Here is a 23345-nt window from a genome sequence, read left to right as displayed (position 1 = left end):
AACCCAGGGACAGGCAAGAGGAGCTGGGAGCTTACATACCTCTGGGAACAGCCTTAGGAAATGTTCAACGTTCACTGGGTCCAGGGGATAATTTGCAAGAAGATGCTTTACTCAAGGAGAGAATTCTGCTCCCCATTTCTAAGCTTTCTAATATTTTTGGTCATTAAGTAGCCATTAGACAACAAATACATGTTACAGCATATATAACCAGCTTTCATGTGGGGATCAAAACCTGTACCTCCTCCAGGACAACTGAGCTCCCTGCTGCACTGGGGTACGGTCCTCAGTTTCTCTCAGTCCCACAGGAATCTTGACTTTGTGACTGCTGCAAGATGAGAGAGAAGTTTTAGATCCTCTGGAGCAGAGAAAGGAACTGAATTTGGCTTTGTCATGTAACAGGTGACTCTGCTAAATGATGGAGCTTATTTTCCTCCTTCACAGTCCTGGGTGACCATTTTAAATGAAAGCAGCATTTGCTAGAGTTTTCTGAACAGAGGTCTTGCTAATAGGTATTTACATGGAGTCTGAGGTACAGCTTGCCTAACAGGGCATTGCTAAGGAAGCTGAGACAGGAATTCTTCTGGTTTAATGCCGCAGTCAGGCATTTGTATGAAACCCATACCTGAGGTTCTTGTAGCTTCGTAGGATCTATAAGGCTGTAAAGAAAAAGCAACAATGGAGGCATTTAAGGAACTATGTCAAGTTTTACAGAGTGGCAGACAAAAGAGTCACAGGTCTGGGTTTACTGAGTTACTGAACTTTTTCATATTTGGTAAACTGAAATTAAATAAAGTCATATGTAATTTCTGATTAAAAAAAAATCTCATTCTTCTTATTGTTTCTGCTCAGAGTATTATTTTTTTACTTCATGAGTAAGTCATTCAACATTCTGAGACTTGTCTGAAGTCACATTGAGGTAAGCCTCAGTAATACAATCTGATTTTGTTGTTCTGCTAACAGTGACTTGAAATTTCTTAAAGATCCTTCGCTTGCTTACAAGAGGGTGAAATGATCTGACGAGCATGTCGCTTTTGAGGGCAATAAGCAACGCTTGAAAGCAGAGCTCAAGCTTTAGGGATGCTTTGTCTGGTAACCCATGACCCTGAAGAAGTTAGAAAACAGCATCTTCTCAGTCCCTGTGTGACACTGGTAAAGCTGATTCACTACAGCCTTTATTTATTCAGCCATAAATAAATAAAGTGAATTCTTAAGTAACCACCGTTTTATTGTAGTTTGCCATTAGTGTGAAAGGTTTGCCAATTTATGCATCTAGCAAGTAATGATACCTACTAGGAAAAGGGGAAGCTCTTCTCACAAGGGAAAGAATTCATTCCATTCCTGAATTCAACATGACTCCATAAGCAGAGAAAAATTAATCTATAAATAGGCCCATTGAACCCATGTGCCACAATGCATTTCACACCAGTTTTAATAATCATGATCAGTGTCATTCATAGATTGTTTGAAGAACCAGCTGGGATAATTATCACTTGGCTTTGAATCCAGCATTAGTACTAGAATTAGGAAATTGATCATTTTATCTCAGGTGACAGGTGGCAAAACTTCTTTCCTCCCCAGGTATCGATTGTCTCTGCAGTTGATAAAACACCAGGGTTTACTGCAGGAGACAGCTTGAGGTGTACAGTGATTAGTCTTCCTTTGCACTCCCCAGCTCAACAGGCAGCAATGTCAGAGGAGAGGAGATCAGCTAAAGCCAGTCACGGGAACCTGCGGCAATAACAACATGCAAGAACTCTAAACTGCTGTGAGGGCTGATTCTTCTCCCTCCACGCCTGCTTCTTCCGCCTCCCTGCTGTAGAAATGCACCAGTGTTGCACTCTGCTGATAGACTTGAACCTGTCACATTTCCTACATCTCCCAGTATGAGGAAAAGGCAGCTGGATTCATAGCAGCTCTTCTGTGGAGAGTTGATTGCCCAAATGAAGAATAAACAGGCAAATTTGGTGAGTTTCTTGTTCTATTTAAATTACAAGAAGTTAAAGTTGTGGTGGTAGTATTTTTTAAAAATGTTAATTTCAGATACTGGAATCTCTCTTTCCTAAGTCTCTAGAGGCTGTCATGGTTGGGAAACTCTGGGAAGAAAATTTACTTTAAAGGTTCCCTCTGAGATCAGATGCACTGTGGAGCAGAATGACTGTGAAGCCACAAACACCTGAAAATACCAATCTTCCCGGCTGATGCAGCATGAGGGTACTAGAGATATTGTATTATAGAGCAACAAGCTCTTTCTAGATTTGTTGTTCCAGGAAAGGCAAACAAAATAACAAATATAGAAAAGTTTCAAATCTCTTAAACAAACTGACACTGCTCGTGGAAGTGAAATGATGAAATTCAAAACTACCACACACTTTAATGTAATAACTTTGTTAACTAATTCATAAAGCTCAAACAATAAATACAAAATAAGAGTTACATTTTTTGAAGGTATGACAGAATATTAGTATTTTGCCTTCTCTCCTCTGATTGTTGAACGTTTAATTCATGTACACAGTATATACACAGAGTGTATGCCATTTTGGTCTTTTTTACTTGTAGATTTTTGCTACTTTTTCAGTAGCATTTGTTGAATGTGATAAGAACCATTCACTAGACAAAATGACAGCTTGCTTCTGCACCCTGTTTCGTAAGCAATATACAAATGCCTTTTGAGGGATGACACTTAACTCTGGTGAGAACTTCAAACAAGGAATATTGTTTTCCTTCACATATGAATGAGATGTTTTCATCTGGGGTTTTGCTTTAAAGCTTAGGACCTCACATTTTAGTAGCGTAGAGACTAATTTTTTTATGTGCAATAATCATTTGCATGTAATTTAGGTGATAAAATACACATTTTCTAACTCTGTGAAGTGTATTTTAAATGGAACTTACTAATGTAACACTAAAATTATACAAATAAAAGGAATTTTCTCACAGAAGGCTAATTTGGAAAGGGTTCCTGACTATGGTAAGTGGCTTTCCTGTTTCTGAAAAGGTAAACCATGATGTGATCTGTCTTGCTTCCTGTGCTTTCCATAAAATGACTTTACCAGAACCCTTGTTTTAGAGGTACTGCTAAGTCAGGTAAAGTGCTGAGAGCTGCTGGCTGACGGTGGTGTTATGGCTGAGTGCAGAAGCAGCTGATTTTGGACAGAGTAGGGGCTGAACAAGAGAAAAATCAACATTATATGGAACTGCTGTCACAGCCCTGTGGCGCAGGAGAGCAAGGATCTGTGTTTTAGGCTTGTGGCTTACTGTAAACTTTCAAGTTGTTTTATTGACACCATTAAGACCTGTCTATAGATGTCTGGAAATGATAACATCCTCATTACTGAGAGAAGGGACAGATGAAATGGAAAATGGATTTTCTGGGTCTTTTCCACTTCTATCTCAGGTTTTAGAGGACAAATGTTTTGAGATGCAAACGGAGGGAGTATCAGGTCTGCCTTGCTTATGTGCAGCGTCAGAGGCAGAGATGTAGAGGCTCTGACATTGTAAAGCATACCAAGGGAGCTGATGACATCCAGAAGTATTACCTTAGCAAGTGAAAAGTGCAAGGGCTTAGTTACTGCTTCTGAAGGATTCTTAAAAATACACGTTGTTTACATTGCTAACTATACTGCTACAAGTCTCTGAAAAATATCTGAGGATGACAGCCTGGGGGGAACTCAGGATTGGACAATGAAATGGCTTATAGTTTCTGGATCTCAAACATACTTCTATAGTTGCTTAAAATTATATATAAAATTTATTTTAAGGATCTTAAGTTTTATAGTACAATGATAGAAGAAAAGTATTTTTCTAAATCACACTCCCTCCATATAATTTTAAACATACAAGTACCCTCTGGAAATTGCTGGCTTTTAATAAAGTTGACTCGTGGAGATCTTCTGATCTATTTTTTGTATATTTTTTACTTTCCTCTTCTGACGCAAAGAATTGCACAAACTCAAGGTATCTGATGATTTTTAATGTCCTATTCCTGCTGATCTGAGCATCATATTGTTCTCTACAGCAATACTAACTGTTATGGCATAATAACAGTTGAAGGGGAAGGCAGTAATAATCAACAGGGGAGTATCACTAAATCAGTAAATGTAAGTTCACATGAGAAAAAAAAATATTAAAAAAGGAAGAGAAAATTAGAAAGCAATGTTTTCTGATACCAGGAATTCTTCAGAAAGGTGAGGTTCCTTTCAGAGAGGCATCAGTACATTTCAAAGTGCCTAGAATGTAATTTAGAAGATTTCATTTATAATAAAGATTAAAGGATTAATGGTTTGCATGTTTTGCTTCTAGACACAGAAAATGATAGCTCAGCTGTGCACGGCATGCTCCCCATATTAAGTTTCTTTATTGCAAGAAGAGCAGATGTAGTCGCTACCTATATTTTTGCAGTCTGCAGGATTTTCACAGATCAGTAGTACAGTACAAAATTAGCCTGAACATTAGCAACACAATCTTCATGCATACACATGAAAACATATTGAAACCCATTATTGTTTAGAAAGTATGTCTTGAAAAAAGACATCATGATGATATTTTAATATTGGCTGAGAACATATTTCAAAGACTCCTGTTGCTCTTCTCCAAGAATTTGAAGTGTCAACGTTGGCCAGGAAGAACCAAGTTTCCCAGGGTGGCTCTGTTAAAGCCTTCCTGTGACTACCACAAAAGAGCAAAGGAACACAGGGTTTTCTGCATTATGTATCTCTGAAGTAGCTTTCCACTGAAAGAACGAAGGGCTTTGGCCTCCTAGAGTCTGGTTCAGTTGATGTCCTCCAGCTCCCTCCTTGTCCCAGGCTCACCAGCCCACATCAGCAGGTGGAAGGCGTGCTTCAGGAGATCTCCCAGCATGGCATCTGAAGTGACATGTTTTCAGTACCATCAGGCCAAAAAGCATGTGTGAATTAGACATCACAACACTTTCCATTCACAGATTTTAAACTGTTGGATTCCTTCCTGAATCAGTACCAGATGGATCATTTTCTAGACTGTGGGCATAGCAGCCCACTTGCTGGCAGTAGCTGTTAAGACTGCCATTTTCCATCCATCTGGGTATCAATCTGCTCCACTTTCTGACACTGAGCTCTGCTGGCTGAAGGACTGCCTCCCTGTTTTTGGAGTGCTCCAGGGGTCAGTGCTGTTGTTGATGAGGCATGCTGCATGGATCTTTAGTGTATACTGAATTGTATCTTGCTGGGAAATAAATGATCTACCAACAAGCTGACTCATTCTCTTGGCTGGAGAGGTAATATGCCAGTGTTTAGGTCAGCAGAAGTTTATTACAATTGAAAACCAGCTGTGGTGATGGGTATATGTGTGCGGCACACAGGTTATAGTCTTAAGAAACAGGTGTGAAGTCTTCATGGCATGCAACAGCCTCTCCTCCCTTCTGCCATGAATGGTTGGTTGCTGATGGGATTGCTTCTTGAGAAAAACTGTTCTGACAGAATTAGTTCTAGAGCTACACCAATTGTGCTGATCATGAATTTGCTTTTTTTTTGATTATTTACTATCTTCAGTATGAGTAGCACAGAGAGTCACAAAGGAGAAAATAAATACTTTAGATGACACTGATCTGAAAGAGAGAGGGGAAGCAGCTTCTATGGAGGGCCAGGGAAGGTGTTTTGTCTGAATTTTAAGCAGATGCAGGTGAATTTTGCTCTGCCTTAAATGGCACCTTCTCTTAAAAAAACATGTACATGAATGGTTTGAAACATATTTTGTGGACTGGATACTTTCTAGGGGAGAAATGTGTATTTGCTAAGCTTTTCTGATAAACTTCAAATAAAAAGCATCCTCTGGCTATAATTTTAAATACGATGGTTGACAGCTGGTTACTCTACCATGGTCTTGTGTGTGATACATGAACACGGTGAAGTCGCCTGGATGAAATGTAGACTTCATCAAGGCCTGAGGGCCACTCAGAGCAAATGGTTCAAGAGGTGAAGTTGCAAAGCTTTTATCTCTATATATAAATGAGATTTCCACAGTGCAGAATCTCTTAATGAGTTCAAAATGAAGAGCTGAAGAGTCTAACATGAATCATTCCTTTCATTTTTCTCATGCTGAGCTCTGTAATTTCTTACAGAGAAGTTTAACTTCACACAAGCACTGAAAGAGGTTGTCAGGTTAACAAGGGTTTTGTTTAAACTGCCAGGCCTTTGATTCCTCATCTCAGGTGTTCTTGAGGACAGGGTTTTTCGGCTGGTGTTTGCAAATAGTGAAATCGTGACATGTACCCTGTGAACTGTGAACATCCATATCAGGCAACTGCCAGACTTGTTCTGAAACCACACTGTACTCTCGGCTGCAGGACAGAGCCACAGCGAGCTCAGATGTTCGTGATCTGGCTTTGCCCTCTGGTGGTCCCCTCTTGAAAAATTCCCCAGTCTGGAGAGAGGAAAAGGTCTGAGGAAATGGCAGGCTAGTGTGAGGAATACTATAGTAACGATTAAAACAAGGGAAGGTTTTCGAGCCTCAGTTCCTTCCCTGGTTATGAGGACATAAGTCATAGGAGCCTGTCCTATACCTCAGTATTAGGAAGAACTTTCGGGAACCGGGAAGTTCAATTAGAGGCATCTTCTCCTTGCCCTTCAGAAAGCAGTCAGTAACACTAGGGGGCTTTCATGAAGTGTGACTAGCCTTTCATTTTACAGGCAAAGGTATGGGGGGGGGGGCAATTCTTTGATTTTTGCCACCTGGGCACTTTATATGCTGCTAGTCCTACATGTGTGGGAATAAAACTTCTGCTTCTCCTCTTGAAAAAGGAACCAGAAGGTATTTGCAACCTATAAGGGAAAGAAATGCTCATCTGCAAATATGGTTGCAACGTAAATCAGGTCCAAACAGCAATTAGAATAAAGAATGGTGTGTTGTGATTTGAGAAGGAACGTGGCTATTACAGGTAATATAAAAAAATTGTGCAGGATTTGAAAGTCCTGATGTAGCTTAATTTAACGGTTTTGCTGCTTTTCATGCTACTTTAAACTAGAGAGCAGAGATTAATGCTTTTCAGAGAAACGATGGGTGTTTTTTTCTTCTTAATAAGAGATTTTTTAGTTTGGAGAAAAAAGGTTCAGAATAGTCATTGTTATAGCTAGTCATATAAAAAGATTCTCCCTTTTTACTTGTTTTAGCATTTACAAGCATAAAGGTGCCAGTTAAATGAAAATCAGTGCAATGAAAGTGGCTATGCAAATATAGGGCTAATTTGTTCAGTAATTCTTTCTGAAAAGATCATACAGGGAAATGGCTACTGATAAATGACTAAATAAAATCTGGGGCATGGCATGGGAGTACATGTAAAGGATCCACATTGCTATTGGTTGTGATTCCAACATTAAAGTTTTTCTCATTCCATTCTAGTAAATAGTTGTTTGTTGTTTTTTTTTAACATAATGTTGCCTAAAATGCCCTGAAATAAAGTTACTAGATAAATAACCCATATAATCAGAATTGCTGTATCAGTTATCATCTATATTTTCAGAAAAATTTTTTGCATACTTTAAAATCTTTAATTTTTCAAGGTTTTTAAAATTAAAATTCTGAACAAAAGGGTGAATAACTTATTTATATAGTCCATTCAAAACAGAACCTTTATTTTTTCAATTAAATTCTAAATGCTACTCACTTTAGAAACATGCTTGCCCCAGTTGCTGAAGATGAATAAGCAACACACTTTTCATTCTTTTTCTCTTTCTCTTCCTTAAGCATTTATATTCTTATTTTTTATCTTATGTTCTTATTATTATTCTCATAATTATAAGGTATTTTTCTCCTTCAAAGGATAAAGAAATATAATGATCAGTAACTGCATGAATCTAGGCTTGTAAAAGCAGACACCAAGTCTGGATATCTAAAGTTAGGTGGTAAGAATATCAAACATTCTGTACTACATGGAGCAATTGCTTTTTTAGCTAGCATTTATGCAATTCATTTTAAAATAAAAAGAATAAATAAATAAATAAATTCAATATCACTTCAGTTTTCTCAGTAGGTGTCTTCAAAACCAGTATTAACAATGGAGATCTTTGTGGACATTAACAAGAAAGACATTCCATGACTAGTGTACAGCATCTAAAACCATAAAGAAATATTTGAGAAAGGGATGACAAATGGGTAAAGGAGACACAGCCAAATAAGTAGAAAATAGGAAAGATGGAATAAAGAATTGAACTTGAAGTAAGCGATAAGATGTTCACATTTTGATGCCTGAGTTGTTGGACAGGTTCAAGGATTAAAATATTGTGAAAACTATAAGTAAGGAAAATGGCCTTGTCAGGCACCTGGGTAGTTGTGGGCTAGACAGTGAGAAGGAAAGAAAATCTAGACTGACACTGAAACCTGCAAGACCCAGGCAAAGAGACACGAGGCAGCCTTCTGCACTGTCTGGGTACCAACAACTTCTATACCCTACCTCTAATGTCTAGTTTATGAAGTATTACTTGTTTTGTACAATTGATTTCAGGACACTTCTGCTAATCAAAGGTTTTACTAATTCAAAATAGTCACTTAAGAAATCTGGAAAAGACTGTGACCTAATATAAATGAGCATGTTGATGACAATAGTTTAGCCATATTTCCGTTTGAGATTGCTTCAGTCCTACATAAGCTTACATGGATGACAATTTTGAGAAGATTATTTACAGTTTCACGATGAAAGGTCTCCCCTTTTTCTCCGAACTAGGAAATGCTGACACAGAACTCAGTTACACACTAGCTTCCTTAAGTACTACAAACTCTTCATATTTTGTACTTTGGGAATTTTAATTTTAATGTCAACATCATTTTCTTAAAAACAATTCTTTCAGTTTGAAACCAACGATCAGTAGAGCCACCTAAATTTCCATTTTGAAATAGGGACAAAATTGTAACTGAGGAATATACCATGGAGTGGATAACTAGTTCCAGAGGTGTCTAAAGCTGCATGTCTGACTAGTTTGGTTACATCACCAAATTTCTCCTGGGTCTGTGCAGACCTGGCTCTCCACAAGCCCACTTTCTTGCCAAAATGGGTCGAGTTGTGTTGCAAATGCCCAGTGACCAGACAGGTATCATTCAGTTAGTCCCCACAGTAGTTCTCACACAGACTTGTATGATTTAATCACAAAATAGAATAATAGAATCATAGAATAGTTAGGGTTGGAAAGGACCTTAAGATCATCAAGTTCCAACCCCCCTGCCATGGGCAGGGACACCTCACACTAGACCATGTCACCCAAGGCCTCGTCCAGCCTGGCCTTGAACACTGCCAGGGATGGAGCATTCACAACCTCCCTAGGCAAACCATTTGTCGTAGTTTAAACCCTAGCTAGACAGCTTGTTCACTCACTCCCAGTGAGTGGTGCCAGGCTGGAAGCAAACAAGGCTCCCCCCGGGTCTCTCCCCTTCCCTGCTCCCGGAGGGATGGGGAGGAGGATCGAAAGAGTGCAACTCCCACGGGTTGAGACAAGAACAGTCCAGCAACCAATGTACAACACAAATCACCACCGCTACTACCAACGACAACAATGATAAGAGAAAATAACAAGGGAAGAGAATACGATACCACCGGCCCACAAACGAGTCCCACCTGGAAGCCCGTGTCCTTCCGGGTAACTCCCACTTACCCCCCACCCCGGGCATGAAGTGCTGTGGTATGGAATACCTCCTTGGCTAGCCTGGGTCAGGCGCCCCGTCTCTGCTTCCTCCCAGCTTCCCCTCCTCCCTGGCAGAGCATGAGCCTCACAAAGTCCTTGGTCAGGGTAAACATCACTTAGCAACAACCGAAAACATCGTTTTCACCAGCACTGTTCCCAGGCTGGAAGTCAAAACACAGCACTGCACCAGCTATCACAAAGGAAAAACATGACTGCTACTGCTGAACCCAGGACACCATTCCAGTGCCTCACCACCTTAACAGGAAAGAATTTCTTCCTTATATCCAATCTAAACTTCCTGTGTTTAAGTTTGAACCCATTACCCCTTGTTCTACCACTACAGTCCCTAATGAAGAGTCCCTCTCCAGCATCCCTATAGGCCCCCTTCAGATACTGGAAGGCTGCTATGAGGTCTCCATGCAGCCTTCTCTTCTCCAGGATGAACAGCCCCAACTTTCTCAGCCTACATACACTGTTCTTGGGGGAAATCTCTTATGTAATCACTAGAGAAGGGGCTGTGCTCCTCAACAGCACTGGTCACAGTTGAAGTAGTAGGATGATATGGCTCAAGCACCTCCTGTAACCCCTGGGAGAACCCTGCTCAATGATCTGTAAGCTGGTTTGAGCAGGGACAACCCTGCATCTTTTTTCAAGCTATGCCCTTGTGCAGAGTAAAGAGTTCGGTTCACAGGATGCAGGTTTGTCCTCAGGTGGCTTTTTCCTCCTACCTGAGTGCTGTTATCTTACAGATCCCTGTCCTCTCCTGGATAATGTTTTATCCACAGTTCCACATTTCTCTGCCTCTCTGAAGAGCTGTGCAGGTTTTTTTGCATGTTTTCTCTTTAATAGCCTGGTACAAACTGTTTTATGGTCAGGGAACAGACTCTGTCTCCGAGCAGAATGTGTTCAACAAAACAAAGCTGGCTTTTTCAAACGCATGTGCTATGAGATATCTTCATCTTACTTGTAATAACCTAAAAAACCTAGCAGGCACAATACTGCTATTAGCTTCATAAAATCCTTGTCACAGAGGCTCTGGCATACATACTGAATTAGACACTTAAATGAAGTTTAGAGCATTAATCCTTTAGTGACTCATTAACCTGTTAGACAAATCCCAGATGCAAAAGAGTAACTTTAAACAAATGCAAGCTATTTCCTTTTCAGGTAAAAAAAAAAAAGATCTAAAAATTATACATTTTTGAGTTTGTGAATTTGTGGAAGAGAAACCTATCTTTATTAATGTTAAGGATTTTGTGAACTACATCAAATTGTAATGTGATATTAATGTGTTACGATGTAAGAGTAGCTGTGTGCCTAGAAGGTAAGTAGATGACAGAATAACATGTCAATTCCCTTGGAATGGACTGAAATTGAGTAATGAAAACAGAAAATGAAAAATAAGCATATGGCTAGGCAACACATTATCCACTATTCTATGTTTTAATTAGAGCTAACTATTTGAAGTGGAAAGTTTCATCTGTGGTGTCATAAACCTACATCATCATAATAATAAACCTAGGCATATTAAATTTCCCAATCTCTACGGCAACAAGCTCTATGATTCAAATTGTAATCATTCAATTGCATGTAGGTAAGCAAGGCACAATAAAATACGGTGAAATGCTGTTAAGAGAAACTTCTTCCAGTATGGAATGGGATTTTCTCTCATAACTTCTACAGTGAGTGCAATTGTAAACAATTGCATTAGGGCTTATTTAACTCTGTGCTTTAAATTTAAGAAGGAAAGACTTTGGTCCCTCATTTAATTTGATGTACCATTTGGAAAATGTTTTTAAAATTTTAGTCACAGGTGGTTAGTCTTCCTACTGAAGAACTCTCTTACAGGCAGATTATTCACCAACTTGTGTTAGCAAAAGAAGTTTGGTTAAAAGAATTCGGGCCTAAGCTCAATTTGTGCTGCAAAATGCACCAAAAAGTACTTGCACCTTTGCTGGTATGGCGGGGTTTTTGTTTGTTTTTTCTTTTTTTTGTTTGTTTTTTTTTTTCCCCCAAACCAGAAATTCAGACTTTTTTAAAGCTGAGCATTTTGGGATTAAGAATTTTCTTGTAAACTGATGCTAGGCATGTATTCTAGGTTTTCTGCTGTCCTGCTGATGAATAACAAAGAGAATGGAGTTGAGAAACTTTGCTTCTATTTGCTTTAAAACAAACGTGGCTTTTGAAGAACTTTATATGCCTTAATTCTGTTAAGCTTGTGTGGAACTTGTGGGTTTTTTTTTTCTACCCTTTTCTATCTCCCAGTAAGCAGCAGTAAGCTTCTAAATGATGTTAACAGAGCAATGTTACTGCTGCTTTTGCAGAGCCCAGGTGAACCCAACAACTTTGCAGAATGCTTCAACAGTCATTTTTGATCTTTCTGACATTCTACTGGCAGAAGGGAACTGCCGGTGACTCTTTCACATCAGAAATGAAGAAAAACAAGGCGGAAAGGTTTGACTCAATTTTGCGATTTGAAACAGATGTAAAGAGGAAAGGTCTTAATCTCCGACCACAAAGCATGCAGTGTTTTACGTAGGTTAATGCATTGAAGTGGCTGGCTGACTGGGTGATTCCTAGAGGTGGAGACACTGTCGGTGTCATGGAAACAGCAGTCGTCCAGGGATGGCAAGGAGGTCAGAGCACCAGCGGATCCATCTACAGGAGTTAATGCAGAGCCACCTGCAAATCTTGATGCAGGTAAGTGTTTATATAGAGGGATCTGTTTCATTAACCATTGTGATAATCAGTACCACTTTACATGGCTACAGATTATTTTGCAATGGTCAAAGGAATGTTAAATTGCTATATAACATCTATAACAACTGTTGAGTATACTACAGTCAATACAACTTCTGCCTTTGCATTCCTTTGCATCCTTGAATGCTTAGGATTTTTGGGTAACTTCTTTTCATAGGCCTGAACTTCATGCAGCTGTCTTTCAGAAACAGACAAAAGTATACGGACTTTTTTTTTTTTCTAGATGACTTTATACTAATGCTAGCATCGAGGCAGAGATAGATATTAAGACAAAGTGCACTTTCCTAGCAGATCTGCATGCTGCTAGGGAGGTTTTTTCTCAGCCTGGAAATGCCCACTCCTCACTCAGAGGAAGAGCTGCCTCATCCACCATCCAGGAGCATTGGGGTAGAAGGGCATCACCTGGTCACCCTCGACCTTGGTAGAGAGCAGGCAACAGGGCTGAGCAGAGGAGCTGTAACAGAAAACCAAACTTCCAGATAGTAGAGGTGACTTTATCCCTTTCTGCCTGGGGGAGATGATGCTTTAGGGCACCTACAAGTGGGTGCAGCTTGGCTTTGCCTTGCTGCAATTTCATACACTTAGACCTGGAATTGAGAAGGACAAAGGCTGTGGGGGCTCTTCCTGCCACCCTGTGCCCCTTCCCTCAATTCTTCATTCTTTGGAGCCCGATCTTTGTACATGAGGATGAAACAAGAAGTGGGGAACACCAAACAGCTGATGAAACAATTGTCAGGTTCCTTTTAGTAAACTCTTAATTTATGTACTTCCCAGGGGCCTCCCACTAAACAAAAATACATGAAATGAGTTGGTTATAATCAGAAATTCATGTAAGCAAAGTTCTAGACAGGAGAGTGTTTGGCCCATTTGTGTTTTTTCTGGCCAGAATCAAACTACAAGTATTCTTAAAAGGTAAGGGGGGGAGGGGTGGTGGTGCTGAGAAGAGAAAGTGTCCAGTAGCTAAAGACTTTTTTTTTGCCAAATGCATGTCATGTCACTCATTTGTACCACAGATGCTTATGGTGTGTAGCTGCTTCCTCCCGGACTTGTTAGGATGGTATGCTTAATGTAGCTCTTTTCCTGCTTTTATTCTCTTCTTTTGAGCACTGTATATTTGCCGCTGATTGAACATAATGGGGAAAGAGATTTCAATTTCCACTGATACATATTTCCTAGGTCATTATTCTTTCTTCAAGCAACGGTTCTATTTCTTATTTAATAACTCAACTCATAGCTTACTTTCCAGGCACTGTTGTTTAGGAAGAAATTTTGTGGGTGTTTTGTATTCTCTAGTCTTTCTTAGATCTACTATTTCTATTAATTTCTCACACAGTAAAATTTAATCTACTAGTAACTAGAGTCCCCTTTCCTTTTCCCAGGAGAGGTGAGGAGAGGGGGAACAAGTACCCTCTGGCATGGAAAGGAAGAACAACTCCTCTGTGACAGGTCAGCAGATCTGTGGTTGACAGAGGTTTCCGTGTACTGTCACATACTTTAGGAATCACATAGACAAAGAAAATCACTGCTGTAATGCAAATGGCCTGAAGGAGCCATGTTGGCATGGTCCACTAGAAAAACATGTCCTGGCTGTCACTGTAACATGGTGCTGAAGCTCAAAATACCTGTCTACACACACACACCATACGTCATGGCCCACAGTGCTTTAAAGTCAAGGACCTGATCCTGGCATTTGTGCCTCCATAGCTGCTGTCAAGTGTCTGAGTTAGGGTTCTGTCAGCCAGTGTGTGCTTACAGGCAATTTGATGTGTCTTTTTCTCTTTTGTGGGTTTAACCTGACCCACAGTAAGCGATCTTAAGCCTGAATCAAATTGCCTTATATTTACCATAGTCTATAGCTTAGTCTGTAGGCACTTACTACTACAAGCCAGCTTCATTAACCATGACAAATTGATCATTGCTGATATTCAGCCTAAGAATGTGCCCCAAGGGAATAAATCAGGACTTTTTGATTTCCTCCCACAGTGAATTCTGGCTTCTGCTGCTGCAATTCTTTTAGAGACGGAATTACTAGAATCTTGATTAAAAAAAGCAGGGAACTTTTTCATGTAAAAACATTAGTGTATTGCACTCTTCTACTCTTCTACTTGAACGGTCTTACAAATAACATTCTTGTTGTTTGCTGAAGTAGCCAGTATGTCCTCTAAATTCTGGAGCTCTGGGTCCCATTGTGTAAACTTAACACTTCTGCTATTCAAACTGTGTAGTATAGTGCTAACTGACATTTTATTGAAGGGATACTAAAATGACCATTTAGCCTTTTTATCCAAAAGCACTAGCTGTGATTCCCCTTTTTTTATGTGGTGTATCACTGTTAATTTGCTACTTGACCATAACCTTCCCTGCCGTGTTCTGAGTGCAAAGAAATCACAGCTCTCAATGGCTGTGTACAATCATGTATAACACAGTTACCTTCACTGTCATTTAATTGTCATGTCTTCTGAATACTCTTTAAAGATAGGTATTGCATATGGTTGTCTTCACCTAAAACTGCAAGTTTACCCTGTTATAATACAACCCTTGTAGACTCTTTGTTCCATTCTTTTGCTCCTGCCCTAACTACTGTAATATCCACATTTAATTTGCATGCAAGGTTAGGCAATCAGCCACATAATTTTCTTTTTAGTCTTTCAACGTTTATAAGATTGGGCCTGACTGTATGCATGAGAATAATCTGTGCTGGCAGTCTAGAAAATATAATTGTATGCAGTTGCTATGGTAAAGCTCTTATTAATAAAAAGTTGCGTGGAAGGGTTTATAACAACTGTCATTTTTTTCCAGAGTTCATCTTTTTGGATGAATGGATACTTCAGGTTAGAATTTGCTCAGTTATTTGAATTGTCTGGGGTTTTATATTATAAATAAATTTTAATGTTGTGGGACATATGTTTTTCAAAACCCTTGTTTTCAGGCTAATAGAGGGAGAATTGTCTCAGTAACTCAGTACAGCTGCTGCTCAGTTTTCCCAGATGCGTCTTTTTCAGCCTTTTTATTGCTGAAAGATACTGACTGGCAAGAGAGATGGGATGTAGCTTTTCACATCTTATACGTCAAGAGGAGGAAAACACTTCACCACGAGGTCATTAAATTTTCAGTATCTGCAATACAGAAAGATAAATCTTTAAAAGCAACCAGTTTGGAAAGAGACCAGCCTGAAATGGCTCCATCCCCCTGATGGCTGATCCAGGTGTAAATGTTCCCTGCAGGACATGACCCAAGGAAGGCTGGTGACACTCAGTACCAGCCCTGTGAGAAACTTCTCTCAACCAGGGGATATCAAAGCAGATACTTCTGTGTTCTGTGTAGATTTTTGCCTTAAATGCAGTGTGAAGCTATTTGGCAACTGGCACTCTTATACTGTATTTTTCTGAGGATGCTGGGGGAGTTTCTGAGGTAATCTTAGTCAAACTAAGATTTCCTCCTGCCTCTATGTTTTGCAGCAGGTAAAAGCTCTTAGTTGCTTCCAAGAAGGGATGCTGTCCTCCATCTCCTAACCCTGGATGATAGGTACAGAGGGCGCCAATGACATACATGTTACTTCCTGCTTTAAATTAAGAAAAGATGAGATTTATTTCACCCCCATTTTTATTTAATTCCTTGCAAATGAGAGCAGATATCTTACAAGAGCAAAGCATTAAGTATGCAAAAGCTTGGGGGATTTAAATATGAAATTGAGATTTTGTGTTCTATGTGCCTAAAAAAATTGACTGGAGCTGTGCGAAAGGCTTCCAAATGAGAAGGATTAACTACCCATGTCTTAAATTAGAATAGCTTAGTCATTGCAAAACACTTCCCATAGTGAGGACGATTTAAACCTGGCCTGAAAAGCTGTGCACTGAAGCCTATTCTCACCACCTTAGCAAATGCCCCTTTCTGATGTCGGTTGAACTCTGTGCTCCTAGTAGGAACCCTTAACTTCAACCAGCCCCTGATGTAGAAATGAAGGCCCTGCACCAAATAAACTTCCTGTAGTTAGGAAGGTGAGACTAAAAGAGATCTGGGCCATAAAATCTCACGTTTTTTTCTCATGGGCAGCTTGTTTTGTGTCATTTCAGAATAGGTCCCAGAGAGTTTAAACAACAAAACGTCTCTGTGTAAATGACCTGCTTTCCAGATAAGGCAGTTTGGGTGCTGGATGTACTAGCCACAGCCTCTTTGCTTCAGCAAGAGTACAGGAGTTATATCCTTTATAATATCCTTTATAATAAACTTACTGCAAGCAGAAGCCAGAAGTTATTCTGACTGAAAACCATTTATGGTTCCTCTTTCTGTGGCATTTGACCTCTCAAGTAGCTTTGGGAAGGTTGTGGGAATTTTTCACATTTATCTGAGCTAGCTGTTGACTTTAGCAGCTACACTGCTTCATTTTGCACTAGTAAACAGGCTCTTCAGAGGAAACACAGTACAAGTCACCAGGGCTGGATCTTTTTCCACTTTTCAGCTGTGAGCCTAAGGATGCCAATATGTATGAAATTCTGTGATCATTCATTTTTTTTCTCTTTCTGCAGCTGCAGGAAGGATAGTCTCAGAAACAGCAAAACTAAGCAGGCGAGACTCTAACAGGAATTGATCGGTACAAACACAAAACAATACATTTCTTCTGGTGTCTTTATTCTGTATGAAATGTATTAGCTGTGAATAATGGTGGTGTGAGCTTTTGCATGGGTGGTTATTTTACACAGAACTTGTTGAGTATTCTCTCATTCCTTATTTTCCTTTTGTGTTGTGCACTTTTTTTTTTTTTTTTTATTTTGCCTTTTGGACCAAAGTTAGTAAAATGCCTTCACACTATGTTGGTGAAGCTAATTTTCTTCTGAATTATCTAATAAAAATAAAAAGTTCTGTCTACTTACAGAACAAAGAGGAATGCAACAGTCTTGAAATGATTAAAAAAACTCAAAAATCCAGTCTTAACACTCCTGAGAGTGGCTGGTACTTCATTCCTACGCACTGAACAGCTGTAGAAGACATCTGTAGGTTGTCAATTTTGAAATACCTTTGCCTGCACAACAAACATTGGCTCAGATATACTCTAGTACATATCTAGTTCTCCAGTACCTTCAGTAAGAGAGACCTCCCATAACCTTAGTCATAAAAGGCTTAGATTTCTTATATTTTTTTGCACATCTTGCAAATCCAATCAGTTTTATATACTTTTTAAAAAATGTCCCTTATTAGTCAGCCACCCTCAACTGATACCAGTAAATATGTAAGGAGGTTTTTCTATTACTTCTTCATTAAAGGATCACACAAGCAATCACTGCAGTCTGCATGAACGGAGTATCCCCTGTGCATCCAGCATATAAGCATATAAGAATCATTCATGTTGCTTTTCATGACATGGCAGTCTTATTCTCAGTATTCCTATTTTACTGTGTTTTTCCCCTGAGATCTCAGGCTTCTCTGATATAAGGCACATTATTCTTTCACTGGAGTGAAAAGTGGTTTGCTTTTTTTTTTTTGTTCCCGTGGTTAGGCCTTGATTCTTGGTAAAGTTATTCTTGTGATCGATGACGTTCCAAATGTTCTCTGCGTAAACAACCTCTTTGTGTCCTACCTGGGGCACAGTGACTTGGTCCCTACTTCAGTTCACATTTTTCTTTCTGTTTAAAACATTAAGGAACGCAGAATGTACTCCTCTTTCCACTCCCACTCTTCCACTCAACTCTTCTTTTCAGAGGTTTCTTAATTTGGAAAAGTCAATAAAAACCTTTTAACATTTCTGGATAATGAGTCTGCTGCAGCAGAACAACTAGTGTCCAGAAAAATAATGTGCTTGAATGACTTTATTTTTCTTAAGTATATAGAAAAAATGTGTTCGCAGAGAATAGCTTTGGGCTTTTTGTGTTCGTTTTTTGTTTCGTTTTGCTGTTTGTTTTTTACATTCAACAGGCTTTCAGATCATCATAATAATTTGTCATATGGGGACTGGTGGGGATCAGAAGAGGTCAAAGCAAGCTATTTGCTTACCATTACTTCCTAGAATTGCTCATCTGCAGAATCATAAATAGATGTTATACATAACAACAGCAGGTGGCTAATTAAAAAAAATACTGAGGTAGGTGGTAGGAAGTTATGCAAATCAATGAAATATTAAGAATCGGTTAATTTTATTTTTGCCTACTGTCAAATTAGTGCTTAATTTTTATTGATAATTTTTTATTTCTATTTAGCAGGATCATTCAGCAAAATTAAAATCAGGCTTATGAAATTTGAATAAGGGATTTTTAAAAATAAGATCTGCTATATGTATTCCAATGCAAGTGCAAGCTAGTACAGCCTAACCACAACCTTTCAATCTTGTTTGGTCAAGAGATTGCAAGAATGATGCCCTATATTTCCCCACAATCTCTATAATTGCACTGGAGTGGTACACTGGCCATGCACTGGGTGTGTTGTGCTATTACACTACTAGTAATACAGTATTAACCGGATGCACATGTACACAATCTTTTTGGTAATTGACACTTTCAGAAACCTCTAATATCCTTTTCAGAAGAAATATTAATTTCACTTCCTTTTCTAATGATGGGATTTCTGGGGAATACAAGACTCTTTAAAGTCTAAAAAATCACCACACGTCTTTATGACAGCTCTTCTCTGGCATTCCATTTTTCTCCTTGGCTTATGTGAGATCCTTTTGGCTTGTCTTCTTTATTCCTCCACTTTATCTTCCTTTATTTCCCTTCTTTCCCCATCTTCTCCCTCATCCCCTCAAGCTCACTATTTTCTCAAAACACTAAGCTAAAATAGTATTGTCTTCCTGAACAAGTCCAGAGAAGGGCCACGAGGATGATCAGGGGACTGGAGCACCTCCCGTATGAAGATAGGTTGAGGAAGCTGGGGCTGTTCAGCCTGGAGAAGAGAAGGCTGCGTGGAGACCTCATAGCAGCCTTACACTATCTGAAGGGGGCCATAGGGTTGCTGGGGAGAGACTCTTCATTAGGGACTGTAGTGATAGGACAAGGGGTGACAGGTTAAAACTTAGGGGAAGTTTAGATTGGATATAAGGAGGAAATTCTTTCCTGTTAGGGTGGTGAGGCACTGGAATTGGTTGCCCAGGGAGGTTGTGAATGCTCCACCCGTGGCAGTGTTCAAGATCAGGTTGGACGAAGCCTTGGGTGAGATGGTTTAGTGTGAGGTGTCCCTGCCCATGGCAGGGGGGTTGGAACTAGATGATCTTAAGGTCCTTTCCAACCCTAACTATTCTATGGGTCTATGATTCTATATTTTTACTATGACACTATCTGGAAGAAAACTCTTGTGCTGTACTTTTATAGCTCCATACCTGTAAAAGCAAGGAATTGCCACAAAGTGTGGTCATGCTCCCATTATTCCACCTTCTACCAGAAGCTCTTGTTCCAACTGTGTATATGTACATTGAACTAGATCCTTGCACTGGTACGGATTGCCCATTTTAAACACTTAAGTTCCTTGGTTGACTGAGATAAGTTTTAGCATAAATAAAGATGACTCTTTTCTTAGTCTCTAAAATGGATGACTGTGGCACAGATTCTGCATCCTCTATTGCTTCCAATCCATCCCCATCTGGCTTCAGAGACTTTTGGAGTCCCAGTGAGCGACGCTTTCTCATTGTCAACCAATCTTAAAGATTTATGCATGTATATTGCAGGAAAAGTAATGCAGTGTAACTCAGCATGAAATCTTCTGGAAGGAAAACTTGATCCTTTTTTATGAAATTTTTAAGCAAGTTGAGTTCATGTATTCACACTTGCTCTCTCATCTTCATGCATTCACTCTTTCACTCACACATGCTAACACTCGCAAGCACCAAGATATATGGATCCAAGTGGCCATATAGTGTTTCGATTCATGCTTACTCCATTCATACACCAGCTTTAATGTTTCTGTTAAAAACACATAGAGCATCAAAATGTGAAGTATTTGGAAAAAAAGTCATGAATAATTTACTTAACTATTTTTCTATTGTGAAGTCTATGTCTTAATAATAGATAAAAAGTAATTCATTTGTATTTCAACGTAATAAATCTTTGCTACAAAATCAAAGTGCCTCTCATTTCAGTAGAAAAGAAGAATGTTAGGTGATAGGAAACATTCTTTTGTTGGTATAAATAATCAATCACTCTGAGTATTTGATCACATTAAATGACATAGCTGTACCAAATCTGAGAAGGAATTAAACTGCTGAAAGAACCCGGGGTACCATGGTAACTATTATTTCCAGAATTCACAGGTTACAGTTGAAGTTAAAAAGATGTCTATCACTATTTACGGAAAATATCATGTGCTAATACTTTTGTGCTAGTGAGACAAACCACAAGAAGTCCGTTGGTTTACTTTTCATCCCAGTCCAGAGAAAATACTCTGTTTATATGCTTAAGTCTAAAAAAAAACTTTTTAATTGTAACTGACAGACTAAGAACTTGGCTACACATAGAACATTATTGGAAATGGCCCCTATAGGACATTTCCACACTTTGAACTGTGCACTGCTTTCTTCTACTCATTAGGTAAATTCCTTCAAATTGTTACAAGCAGAGGAAGGAATATAGTAGAGTAAAGCTAGTGTTTTATATTGCAAAAGTTTGTGCAGGTTCAAGTGCTAATCTATTTACACATGTATATAGTTCCAGAGGTAAATGCATTCATGCCCAAGAAAGTAACTTTTGTATTCTGGGATTTTGTCTAATAAAACTATTACAGAATGCAATGTATAGGACCAGCTTTCTTATCTAAAATGTTGGTGATGGGAAAATCAAACCTTTAATAGCTGACACTTCCATACTATGTGTAGCAGTACTTACGTATTCAACAGTACTTCATGGAGGAGACGCAGCTCCAATAAAGATCACTGGCAGTTCTATTAATTTCAAACTTGATATTGGCCCAAGTGCTTTGCTGGGTTAGGATTTTAATTTTATTTGAAAGAAAATATTATGATGTTCAACTCAATAAAAGTCACAGTCTTTATGTTTGTGAATAACATGCAAATTATTAAGCTCCCATCTCTCAGGTGTCAGAAGTAAGAATTAGATTAAAAGATCACAAAATTTGTCTTACATAAATCTAATGGCTAATGCTGGCCAGACTATTTCAATATTGATCCTCTACAGGGCTTCCTTTCTGCAAGGACTCATGCATGGTAGCCCAGATGAAGAAATTCTGGGGTCACCCCCATTCAAACTTGGCCTTAAGTCTGGCAGTACTAGAAGAATGAAGGCAATCTTAAAGTGACAAATAAGATTCTTATGCTTTTATCAAGGAAGAGGAATTAATAACTTTTGCAGGTGAGACAGACCAGTTCTATCTATCAGATAAACACAGACCTCATTCAAGCTGGTGACCTCCTAGTGTTGGGAAGTCTTCTTTAGTAAGGGCTGTATGGTGGTTCTCACAAGGATTTCTCTTTCAGAAATAAAGAAAAGTGAGTAAAAAAAAAACCAAAAAACTTAGTTTTACCAAGCTTTCCAGAACTTTTGAACTGAATACCTCTGCTCTTTCCTTAAATAAATAAAAAGGGCATTAAAGGGACTTCAGAAAAATCTGAGAAAATAGTTATAAAATACCGCCCCTCCCTGTTTCCCTGGAAGTTTTTCTTCCTTACTTGCAAACTGTTTTCTGGGTTGTCTGGGGTTCATACCCTGCTACTCAAGCATTTTTATGACAGATTCCTATAGAGAGAGCAGACCAGTGAATTAGTTGTGATGTTGGATATTAATAGTCTAACAGGGAATGGAGATGTAAAATCAGAGGAAGGACTTAATATTTCCTGATCTGAATGGATTAAGTGTGGCACAAATATGTTGTGTCATCAAATGTTCTCTTTATGCTGTATTACCAAGTGTTAAATGTGTCTTGAAATGAATATTCAATTTAACATTTCTGTAAAAACAGGCTGAATTCCAAGTCAAGCAATTCTTTGTTTTGTTCTGAACTGTTTTTTTTTTTTTGCATAAGATAAAAAACAGCCTTTGCAAAAATACTGTACAGTATTTGTTCATGCTGTCTGCTTGCTTTCAAAGGTATTACAAATGTTTCTGACAATGTTGTGGTGGGGACTGTGACCTTTTGATGTGAACAAACGTGAGAGAGAAAAAATGAGCATAATTAAAACTTAAGACGTTGAAAGTTTGATCTTCCAGTCTGTGCTCAAAACGCCTTCCTTCTGAGTGGGAGTTCACCTTGAATAAATACTACACTAAGGGCTTCTAAGAAACCACAAAAATTGTGCCTTTGTTTGTCCTGTTATACTTTAATGAGGTGTCTAGACATGTTTTAGAAGGAGGCATTATTAAACACCAGTATGTTTCTATACTGTTTCTTTCAATAGTGATCTGGAAAACTCTGTTTGAGGTGTCTCCCCGTCTAAACACTCCAAGGCAAGAATGATCGGCTGGCTATGGCATTAGACAGAAATAAGAGAATACAGGTTAACAACACTTAGCTGAGTTTTAAAGTTGGTGTGACTCACAGGAGGTCACTTTAACTGTTTTTCAGACATAAATTGGCAACAGTGCTTTTCTATTCAATTTGCTATCCTATGATGATGACTCAGGCAAACATATATATAGTTCATTTTCTAAGAATCTATATTATTGGTATAATCAATATCTGCCTCCGCATACTTCATATTGCATGGAAGAAAACTCCAATGTTTAATCCAATGTTTTGTTTTGAAACAAGAAGCCTATTCCTAGTTAGGTTATAGCTTTTCTTTCCATCAAGGACAGACTCAGTTTTTAAAGTAAAAGGTTTCATTTATAATCTTCAAAAAAATCAGAGACTGCTGTAGATTTGTGCTTTAGAAAATAAATTTTACTGTGATAATTACCAAGAATTTCAAGAGAGATAGCTTTATTACCTAAAATCTATTATTTCAGACTTTCTGATGGCCCAGCCAGAGTATGAATTCTAATTGAGCTTCAGGGCTGGTTTTGTTTC

The 23345-nt window shown here is 38.8% G+C and overlaps 1 protein-coding gene across 1 annotated transcript in view; it reads left to right on the top strand.

Moving 5' to 3' along the window:
- Positions 1–1582: 1582 nt before the first annotated feature.
- TRPM3 (transient receptor potential cation channel subfamily M member 3) overlaps positions 1583–23345 on the top strand; it is a 409666-nt gene continuing 387903 nt past the window's right edge. Inside the window, exon 1 of the mRNA XM_057402153.1 lies at positions 1583–1964. Coding sequence (XP_057258136.1) covers positions 1941–1964 — 24 coding nt within the window. The 5' untranslated portion in view covers positions 1583–1940. The remainder of the gene's footprint in view (positions 1965–23345) is intronic.

This window comes from Pezoporus wallicus, unplaced genomic scaffold (assembly GCF_028554395.1).
Source record: "Pezoporus wallicus isolate ANWC-B61680 ecotype Strahan unplaced genomic scaffold, APGP_CSIRO_Pwel_v1 contig_6275, whole genome shotgun sequence".
Taxonomy (NCBI): domain Eukaryota; kingdom Metazoa; phylum Chordata; class Aves; order Psittaciformes; family Psittacidae; genus Pezoporus; species Pezoporus wallicus.
Note: the sequence above shows the minus strand (reverse complement) of the source record. Positions and strands in the feature narration are given on the sequence as shown.